The sequence below is a fragment of the Perissodus microlepis genome, chromosome 19 (genome assembly GCF_051167445.1).
Source record: "Perissodus microlepis isolate ML-2025 ecotype Zambia chromosome 19, ASM5116744v1, whole genome shotgun sequence".
NCBI classification, from domain to species: Eukaryota; Metazoa; Chordata; class Actinopteri; order Cichliformes; family Cichlidae; genus Perissodus; species Perissodus microlepis.
In genome coordinates, this window is record NC_140479.1 from 8,137,861 (window position 1) to 8,148,677 (window position 10,817).

The window sequence follows — 10,817 nt, forward strand, 5'->3', positions numbered from 1 at the left end:
GTTTTAACAACACCAAAGGGTCATCTCCCCTCACCCCATATATGGCTTAACCCCCTTAACAGCCCATCATATCCAAAACACAGGTGAGCCCATAAAGGGCAGGAAGTAAACATTCCTTAGCAAATAAGGAAACCAGAATCTTTACATGCAATGTGCCTGCAGTTGGAAACTATAGCTAAACAGCTTCCCCCAACATCCTACATTAAGGAGCAACAGAAAAATATCTAATCATGCAGTTCAAGAGAAGATTTACAAATTTTAGGTACAACAATGACAACCTTTATCAAAATCACTCCAACATAAATAGGTTACACGATAAATACACAATTTTGAATTTCATATTGTTTTCATGCAAAGCATTCAGCATATAATTTAAGAGTTAGGAGAGGTGTGTTGTGGAGTGGAGAATAGAGGAGCAAAATGCAGACAAAAACAAAGTGTGGGAACAAACTGAATTTGGAGTGTGAAACCTTGGAACACAGCTTCAACATAACAGACAACCTGACAACAAAAAACAGAACACTCTCACACTAAATACACAGAGAAGAGAAGAGGGGAGTGGAAACACATGGGGAACACAGCTGATAAAAAATCAACATGAGTCCACAGGGGAAGTAAAATTAAACATATTGAACATGGAACACGAGATTGTCAAAATAAAACAGGAAACATAAAGATGCACACCTAAGAAGTAAGAAATAGCACTATATATATGTGTGTGTGTGTATAAGTCACTTACTAATACATATGTGAATAAGAAAGTAGAGCATATGCAAAAAAGGTGTGGCAATAGAAGTTTACAGTGTGTTGGGTGGATGAGTTGTACAAGGAGATGGACACAGGCAGGAGAGAGGTGTGCAATATGGGCAAGGAAGCTGTGGGGCGTGGTCGTGACAATGGTGCAAGACAAAAATGCTCCTGCTGTTAAAAAAAATCATCACTAACTAAGTTTCCAGAGTAGGGTTGCATTAATATAGTCAGAAATTCTGCTTCAAGGTCTATGAAATGAAAGTTCTGTACAAAGTTCATATGTGAATTATAAGGTGACTTGATTGAGATGTTCCTTTATTGATGTGATAAAGAGGAAAGTTTAAGTGTGTGAAGCTGGGAGAACTTTTTTCTGCTCTGATCAGAGGAAATGAGACCTGCTGAGGCCTCTGATACGCTGATCAGCTGTACAAGGATACTGGTTCAAATAAACACCTATGTTTTGATTAGTAGTGCATTATCATTTATTTAGTTATGTAGGACCCATTTTGGGGTTAATACCTTATGTTGCCACTAGGGGTCACCTTTTTCAGTTTTCTGTATGGTAGTTTTCTGTAAAGGTATTTAAGGTGGACGCACGTAATCGGCGTCAGGTGTGTTGTTAATCATAAGAAGGCAAACTGTTTGTTACCGCTGTGCTGTTATGTTAAAACGATGTTGGAATAAAGACCAAAAAGACAAGATAAGTACTACTGGAGTATTTGGACTGTTTAATTAATTCATGCATGGCAGTGACTTCGCGTCACTCCTGTTAACAAACACCTTAGTGGCTTCAAGCGTAGGCTTAGCCTCTACATGGTACCTATTTAGAAAAAATATTTCAGTTGAATTTGAATGTTCAATATGCAAAAGGTGTTTTGTACAATGCGGCCTTTAATGTGGCAATAAAGGTTATTGCTAATTATTTACTACTTTACGTTTTAAACTTGTTTCAAAAACCCTTACAGCATCCTCAGCAAGTGCATCAAGGAAATAATTCAGAACTTTGTAGGTTGCTGTAAATGAGAAGCACATTGCTGGTACAATACCAAGTATACAAATCCATCTGGATGCCTCCTCTGCCACCATTAATGCAGCTATGTCTGCAAATGTGCAAAACAACTCCAGAATGAGCTCTTTGGTTATGTGTACTGCAGCTAGTTTTGACTTAATGACAGCACCCAGATCAGTGTATGGCACACCTGTGTTACTGGCAAATCTCATAAGAGAGGACTCATCAAGTCCAAATGCAGCCACATAATCTCTGACAACTTTAACAATCAAGCTTACATCAATGGTTATCGACAGCCCAGGAACTGGAACACCTGCTACAGCTGCAGATAGAGTGGCGTAGTATTTTATTTTTGACTGAAGAGCTTCTTTCTTCTTGTTGATGATCTCCAGGTTGATGTTGGGCATGGCAAACAGCAGAGCATCTCTCTTTAGTTCAGGAAGGTCGTTCTTTAAGGCCTTAATTAAGTCAGGGAAGTCGTACAGTTGGAGATCAAAGCTGGACACCAGGAAGACCCGTGGAGACTGGACGCCTAATTTTTTAAGACCTTTTTAAAGAAAGATAAAATGTGATTTAGAATTTATTATTATAAACAATAAACACTGATGTGGACACAGCAGCAGTATGTAATGACACAAAGAGGAAAGAAGACCTATAGAGTCTGTGCTTTTGCATCCAGATGTAAAAAAAAAAAATGTTATCTACTGATTTCAAACAGTGAAAATTTTTAGAGATTTTGATAAAAGTTGTCATTGTTCTGGAAACTGAAAACGTTGTCCTGAACTGCATGTTCAGATAACTTTCTATTCCTCCCCTACATGTAGGATGGTGGGGGAGGCTATAGCTATAGTGTTTAACTACACATTCTATGTAAATGTTCTGGTGTCCTTATGTGCTAAGGAATTTTTACTTCCCGCCCTTTATGGGCTCACCTGTGCTTGTTTACGGTGGACCATTAAAGGGGTTAAGCTGTATACAGGGCTGAAGTGAGATAACCCTTTTATGATCAGAGATGTTGTTAAAATGGTTGTAACCAGGAAGTCACGAATACAGACACACACACACACATGCTCGCACATACATGCACACACACAGTGCCTTAGCTTTTATAACACACCATATCAATCAATCAATCAAAATTTATTTATATAGCACATTTAAAAACAACAGTTTTGATCAAAGTGCTTCACAAATTAAAAAAAAAATAAAATAAGACAAATACAACGCAAGACGAGACAAACATAGAAACCAACCAAATGATAATCAAACTATCTTACATCAAAGCCAGAGTAAAAAGATGGGTCTTTAAACGAGATTTAAAAGACTGAACAGTCTCAGAAGAGCGAATGGCAATAGGGAGGTTGTTCCACAGTCTAGGAGCTACAATAGCAAAGGTACGGTCGCCTCTGGTTTTAAACCTAGACTTAGGTTGCATTAAGAGCATCTGGTTAGAAGATCTTAGTGCTTTTATAGGATTATACAAATGAAGTTCTGTTAAATAGCTAGGGGCAGTGTTATTTAAGATTTTATAAGTGAATTAAAGACTTTTAAAATCAATGCGAAATTTCACAGGGAGCCAGTGTAACTTGGCTAAAACTGGAGTCATAGGATCATGCATTCTGGCACCCGATAAAAGCCGTGCAGCAGTGTTCTGTACTAATTGCAACCGGTGAAGAGAGGAGTGGGGGAGGCCTAAAGAGAGGGAGTTACAATAGTCCAGTCTAGAGGTAATGAATGCATGAATAAGCTTTTCAATGTCCTTGGGGGAGAGGAAAGGCTTAGCTTTAGAAATTTGACGTAGCTGATAGAAACTGGATTTAACCACAGTAGATACTTGTTTCTCTAATTTGAAGGAGCTATCCAGGAGTAACCCAAGGTCTCTTACAATGTTGGAGAGGTAGCTAGCAAGTGGGCCAAGGGTAACAGTTAGTTGGTTCAATGGAATATGGCTGTCAAAGACAATAACTTCAGTTTTACTGTCATTCAAGATTAGAGAGTTTTGAGATAGCCAGGTTCTCACATCATGAAGACAATTAAACAATGTATGCAATGGATCTGTGACATTCAAACTCAAAGGGAAATAAATTTGAATGTCATCGGCATAACAATGGAAAGAAATATTATATCTTTGGAAAATAGATCCCAAGGGCAACATGTACAGAGAGAATAGCATAGGGCCCAAAACAGACCCCTGGGGCACACCACAGAGAAAAGGAGCAGAGGAGGAGGAATATTGCCCCATAGTGATAGAGAGTGACCTCTCTGAAAGATAAGATTTAAACCATGATAAGGCTGTGCCCTTAAGGCCAACTACTTCCTCTAACCTTGATAATAAAATGTTATGATCTACTGTGTCAAACGCAGAAGTCAGATCCAGTAAGACTAGAACCACAGAGCAACCTGAGTCGGTGGTTAAAAGGAGATCATTAAAAACTCTTAGCAAAGCTGTCTCAGTACTATGTCGAGGCTTGAAGCCCGACTGGAATTTTGGGTTTTGCAATGGGTGCTTGTTTGTTCACTAAATAAAGGCTGTGAGGGGACACTGGTTTTTTGGAGTTGGCTGAGATCAGGTGAGGAGCTTTCAGCTCCAAGATCCTGATCCAACCGGCTTCTCTTGCAAGTTGAATGGATCAATCTCTGATTGTCTTGCTTTGTTCACTGTGAAAAGTCTCTGAACCAGCGAGGCCTGCGAGTGCAGATGTAGCATAAGTGTTTAATACTTGTGAATTTCATCAAAACACCCCTTTTTTTCTTAATTAAATATTTCATTTTGCATTTTAATCTCCTGCCTTTGTAATCTGAGTCAGTGTTTGTTCGTGTATGTGTGCGCTGCGTGTGATGTAGGCGCGTGCATGTGTGCCCCGGTCACAGCTCCTTTCAACATGGCCAGAGGTAAGTCTCTGCCACGCTGCTCTCAGCTAATTAAAGTTTGTTAAGACCACAAGCTGCAATGCAAATATAGCTGAACTGCAGTGTTTTTGTCTGTTGTTGAGAGACTCGTTCGGTGTAAGTTTTGTGGAGGGCGGAGTTCGCTAATTTAACTTTTTAATGAGCTTTAGCCGAGAACACAGCTCTAATGTTAGCATGCTGAGTTAGCCTGGTCGCTAGCGGTAGGTGAAAGGAATCACTGCAGTATATTTTTTTAATAGCATGCACTGTTTTACTTCATCAGGAGAGATGTCCTGGCAGGCGTGTGACACACACAGATCAGACCTGTATTTCTGTGTTGCAAATATGGAGATGATTTTTTATGTTTTGAGATGTGGTTTTTCGTTCATTGTTTTCATGGTACAGTGTTATATTGCCTGTTGGATGGCGTTTATTAATATGATTGTACTTAAGTATAAGGTTTGAACTATAAGCCCCAAAATATTGGGTCCTGGTTATTTAATTGTATTTGTCTGATTGTTTATTTGTTTTTTAATTATTTTGTGTGTTGTTCTTATAAGTTGTTTTTGATGATTTTTCAGTGATATATTATTTATTTTGTGCTTTTTGTTTTTTTGAGAGCTTAAGTTAATATTTTAAAACAATTTGTTGTATTTGATTTATTATATTTTTGTAGTGTTAATAAAGCTGCAGGTTGCAGGTGCGCATTAAAGAACCCAAAGACCCAGTGCTGTCTCCTGCCTCTTGCTTAGACGCCAGAACACAATGCACTGCCAGACGTAACTTACAGACGGGTTACACAGACCTAAAAAAAATTAATAAAGCAACTTACATTTTCACAATATGAATAATTAAAAAAGAAACTCACTTTCGGTGCAGTAATTCTTGATTGTTGTAAGAGTCCCCTCTGTACTAAAGTTTCTCTTGTTTTTGGAAGTACGTATATCATTGTCAATCTTTGGACGAACAAAGTAGAACTTTTTCTTCATCTTCTGAATCTCCTGAGCGAGTTTCACATCATTTTCTCTGAAGCGATCGGCTGAGATGATGATGAAGAAGTCAAACTTCTCAAATCCAACATGCTTCAGGTACTTATCAGCTGGAAACTTAGTGGTGCCGATTCCAGGAAGATCCCAGAAAGTAACATTGGGGTAGTTTGAATGCTGATATGCTGTAACCTCCATGGTGGTTTCTACAAAGCCGGTAGGAGCAGCTCCCTCATCTGTATCACTCAAACCTCTGATGGCATTAATGAAGGTGGATTTACCAGCACCAGATTCTCCTGTGATGGCAATATTTAGTGGAATATTATCTTGTTTTTCTATATATTTTTGAATCTTTGCTACTGCTGCAGTGTTGTCATTGTTCTTTAGATCATTTTTAACCGAAGAAATTAGGTCTTCCATAATGATCCTTAAACAAAAGAGAAAAAAAACCTGTTAGAATCACTGCAATATTAATATTAATATTAATACTGACTGCAGACTATATATATAAATAGAAGATCTTTTTTGACATGGTATGTACTGTCAGATGATTTGATATCAATATCTGAAAAATTAAGTTTAGTTTCATTTGTATAGCACCAAATCACAAAGTTCTAGTCACGGGTTTGAACAGCACCCTTTTAAATATAATTTTATATAATTTAATTTCAGATTGTTAAAATAGAAAGAGAGAGCAGATTTATCTTGTATTGGCTTCCCTTCATTGGCTTCCTGTTAAATCCAGAATTCAAAATCCTGCTCCTCACATACAAGGTCTTAAATAATCAGGCCCCATCTTATCTTAATGACCTTGTAGTACCATATCACCCTATTAGAGCACTTCGCTCTCGCTCTGCAGGCCTACTTGTTGTTCCTAGAGTATTTAAAAGTAGAATGGGAGGCAGAGCCTTCAGTTTTCAGGCCCCTCTTCTGTGGAACCAGCTTCCAGTTTGGATTCAGGAGACAGACTGTCATGGTCCTGAGTCTGAGGACTCGGTGTTTTGTGTTTTTTTTATATTCTTGTTTATTCTGCCTTGTCTTTTGTTTATGTTTTCTATGTGTTAGTGTGTTTGTTTCATGCCTGCCTGTGTTCCCTCTGTCTGTCCATGGTGTCACTGTGTCTGCTCGTGAGTCTGCCTGCCAAGTTCAGTGTCCGTTCTGGTTCTCTGTGTCTGTTAGTTTCCTTTTTTATTCTGAAAGTTCATGTCTCATGTCAATGTGTTCAGTTTTACCTTTCTCCTGTCTTGTTAGCCTAATTTCTCCCAGCTGTGTCTCCCTCCTGTTGCCCATTTCCTAATTACTCCCCTGTGTATTTAAGCCCTGTGTTTTCCTGTGCTCCCTGTCGCGTCGTACCCTCAGATCCTGCCTGTGTGTTCATGATTTCCAGTCCTCCTGCACCTCAGTTTAGAGTTTTGTTTGCTTTTGTGAGTTTTATTTTATGTTGAAGTTTTGTTCCAGCAATAAAGCTGCATTTTCAGTTGAAACCTCATTTCCTAAGAGTCCTGCATTTTGGGTCCACCACTCCGGCCTGCCTGCCACACAGCCAACCATGACACAGACACTATCTCTACTTTTAAGATTAGGCTTCAAACTTTCCTTTTTGCTAAAGCATATAGTTAGGGCTGGACCAGGTGATCCTGAATCCTCCCTTAGGTATGCTGCAATAGGTGTAGGTTGCCGGGGATTCCCATGGTGCATTGAGTTTTTCCTTTCCAGTCACCTTTCTCACTCACTATGTGTTAATAGACCTCTCTGCATTGACTTGTACTTGGTATTAACCTCTGTCTCTCTTCCACAGCATGTCTTTATCCTGTCTTTATCCTGTCTTCCTTCCAGAGTTTAAACAGACAACCTTGGTGATACAGTGTTCATCAAGACTGAAGATGGGGAGAGCCCTAGAACTTCACTGGAAGACAAATGCTTCCTTAAGATCAAGCAAAGTGAGATGTACCAAGACAAGTCTAATAGCTGCCATTTGTAACACATTGGTATGTGTACACAGCTAAACTGAATCTGACTAATAACACACAAGAATCAAATCTAAACATAATGCACAGACAGATGACTATTGCAATAAAACAGGAACCACGAACATATGGAAAATAAAAAGAACATGAACATTTTCTCCCAGTGGACAAGAGGGCTTGTTCACTACCGCCTTTGGGTGAGGAACAGATACTAACTGTCGTCTGTGAGTATGCGGTTCAGAGTACCTGGCCTTCTTAAAGTCCCTGGGTGGAGTGATGGAGGGTGCGCCGCCTGGGGACTCTGTTTTCCCACTGGGAGACTTCAATGCTCATGTGGGCAATGACAGTGAGAGCTGGAGGGGCGTGATTGGGAGGAACGCTCTCCTGGATCTGAACCTGAGAGGTGTTTTTTGTTGGACTTCTGTGCAGTCCAACAAAAAACACCTTTTTTTTTTCTTGCTCTTGCTTTTGACGAAGACGGTCGCACTTTTTCTCCTCTCCTCCTCCTCCTCTCCCTTATCTTCCCTGCTTAGCCTCTTATGTCCTTGTCTAGTCTCATGTTTTTTGTATTACTTTTCCCTGGAACACTCTCTCACAGTCTGTTCTCTAAAACCTAAAAGAGGAATTATGGATTGGATCAACTGGTCCCTAAATGCAATTGACACCCCTTTCTCAACGAGAAGTCTGGGCTTGGGTGAGCCTGAGTGCTGAAGATATCTACCTATTCGGAACCATGGCAACAGGATTCTGGCTGATCGGAGCTGGCTTGGCCCTGACTTATCAAAGAATTAAGAAAGCGGAACCTGCTGTTCAAACCCCCACAAGGCTGCCCGCTGGGATTGGAACGATGGGAAGAGGTGTGAGTTTCTCAAAATGGGCTCATTGAGTGCAGCACGGATAAGATCTTGGAGAACCGCACGGCTGCCGTGAATACTCAGAATAAGACCTCTGAGTGCAGACTGGATACATCTCGGAAGGGCTCGCTCGGAATAACATCTCTGAGCAAATTGGATGATATCTCGGGGAGGCACACTGGCGTGAGTTCTCAGAAATTGGCTCCTTGAGCACAAGAATGACAACATCACAGAACGCAAGTATGGCGAAGCTCGCGGCTCTCCAACGACTCAGACCAGGAGTGACATGTTTAGCCGCATGTTCTCCTTAAATTGCTGGCTGTCTGAGTGGTGTCCCAGAAACGATGTGGGCTTCATAGATAATTGGCAAACCTTCTGGAGGAAACCTGGTCTTGTTAGGAGAGACGGCATCCATCCCACTTTGGATGGAGCAGCTCTCATTTCTAGAAATATGGACAAATTTATTAAACCCCCCAAAATATGACTATCCAGAGTTGGGACCAGGAAGCAGAGTTGCAGTCTTACACGCCTCTCTGCAGCTTCTCTCCTCCTGCTACCCCCCCAAAAACCCATCTCCATAGAGACTGTGTCAGCTTCCAAAAAGACAAAAAACAAACTAAAAACCAGCAACAAACAACTTAAACATAAACAATCAAAAAGAAAGAACAGTACAGTATCCACATCTGAACCAAAGAGTAAAACAGTGAAATGTGGATTATTAAATATTAGGTCTCTCTCCTCCAAGTCTCTGTTAGTACATGACTTAATAATTGATCAACAAATTGATTTACTCTGCCTTACAGAAACCTGGTTGCAGCAGGATGATTATGTTAGTTTAAATGAATCAACACCCCCGAGTCATTCTAACTACCAGAAACCTCGAAGCACAGGCCGAGGGGGCGGTGTGGCAGCAATTTTTCACACCAGCCTATTAATTAATGAAAGACCAAGACAGACTTTTAATTCATTTGAAAGCCTGATGCTTAACATTGTCCACCCCAGCTGTGAAACTCAGAAACCAGTCTTACTTGTTATCATCTATCGTCCACCTGGGCCTTACACAGAGTTTCTGTCTGATTTCTCAGACTTTATATCTAATTTAGTTCTGAGCTCAAATAAAATAATTATTGTGGGTGATTTTAACATCCATGTAGATGCTAAAAATGACAGCCTCAACATGGCATTTAGTCTGTTATTAGACTCAATTGGCTTCTCTCAAAATGTAAAAGAACCCACCCACCACTTTAATCACACTCTAGATCTTGTTTTAACATATGGCATAGAAACTGAACATTTAACAGTGTTTCCTGAAAACCCTCTCCTGTCTGATCATTTCCTGATAACATTTACATTTACAATAATTGATTACACAGCGGTGGAGAGTAGATTTTATCAAAGTAGATGTCTTTCTGAAAGCGCTGTAACTAAGTTTAAGAATATAATCCACCCACTGTTATCATCTTCAATGCCCTGTACCAACACAGAGCAGAGCAGCTATCTGAACGCTACCCAAACAGAGGTTGATTATCTTGTTAATAATTTCACCTCCTCACTACGTACGACTCTGGATACTGTAGCTCCAGTGAAAACTAAGGTCTCTAATCAGAAGTACCTGACTCCGTGGTATAATTCTCAAACACGTACCCTAAAGCAGATGACTCGTAATCTGGAGAGGAAATGGCGTGTCACAAATTTAGAGGATCATCATTTAGCCTGGAGAAATAGTTTGCTGCTTTATAAGAAAGCCCTCCGCAAAGCCAGAACATCTTACTATTCATCACTGATTGAAGAAAATAAGAACAACCCCAGGTTTCTCTTCAGCACTGTAGCCAGGCTGACAAAGAGTCAGAGCTCTGTTGAGCCAACCATCCCTTTAACGTTAACTAGTAATGACTTCATGAACTTCTTCACAAATAAAATTTTTATCATTAGAGAAAAAATTACCAGTAATCATCCCACAGATGTAATATTATCTACAGCTACTCTTAGTACCATTGATGTTAAGTTAGACTCTTTTTCTCCAATTGATCTTTCTGAGTTAACTTCAATAATTACTTCCTCCAAACCATCAACGTGTCTTTTAGACCCCATTCCTACAAAACTGCTCAAAGAAGTCCTGCCATTGATTAATTCTTCGATCTTAAATATGATCAACCTATCTCTAATGGTCGGCTATGTACCACAGGCCTTCAAGCTGGCTGTGGTTAAACCTTTACTCAAAAAGCCATCTCTAGACCCAGCAGTCTTAGCTAATTATAGGCCAATCTCCAACCTTCCTTTCATATCAAAAATCCTTGAAAGAGTAGTTGTCAAACAGCTAACAGATCATCTGCAGAGGAATGGTTTATTTGAAGAGTTTCAG

General features: G+C 39.9%; 1 protein-coding gene across 1 annotated transcript; it reads right to left on the reverse strand.

Moving 5' to 3' along the window:
- Positions 1-1,552: 1,552 nt before the first annotated feature.
- LOC146365346 (interferon-inducible GTPase 5-like) lies at positions 1,553-6,054 on the reverse strand. Its single transcript, XM_084914924.1, has 2 exons — positions 5,517-6,054; positions 1,553-2,306 (listed from the first exon to the last, which is right to left on the reverse strand). Exons 1-2 carry the CDS (start codon positions 6,052-6,054, stop codon positions 1,666-1,668), a joined length of 1,179 nt encoding a protein of 392 aa, XP_084771050.1. The 3' UTR covers positions 1,553-1,665.
- Positions 6,055-10,817: the final 4,763 nt, after the last annotated feature.

Coding starts and splice junctions, on each gene's coding strand:
- LOC146365346 (XM_084914924.1), bottom strand. CDS start 6,054: ATGGAAGACCTAATTTCTTCGGTTAAAAATGATCTAAAGAACAATGAC. Junction 2,307..5,516: donor CAAGAATTACTGCACCGAAA/GTGAGTTTCTTT, acceptor TTCTTTAAAAAG/GTCTTAAAAAATTAGGCGTC.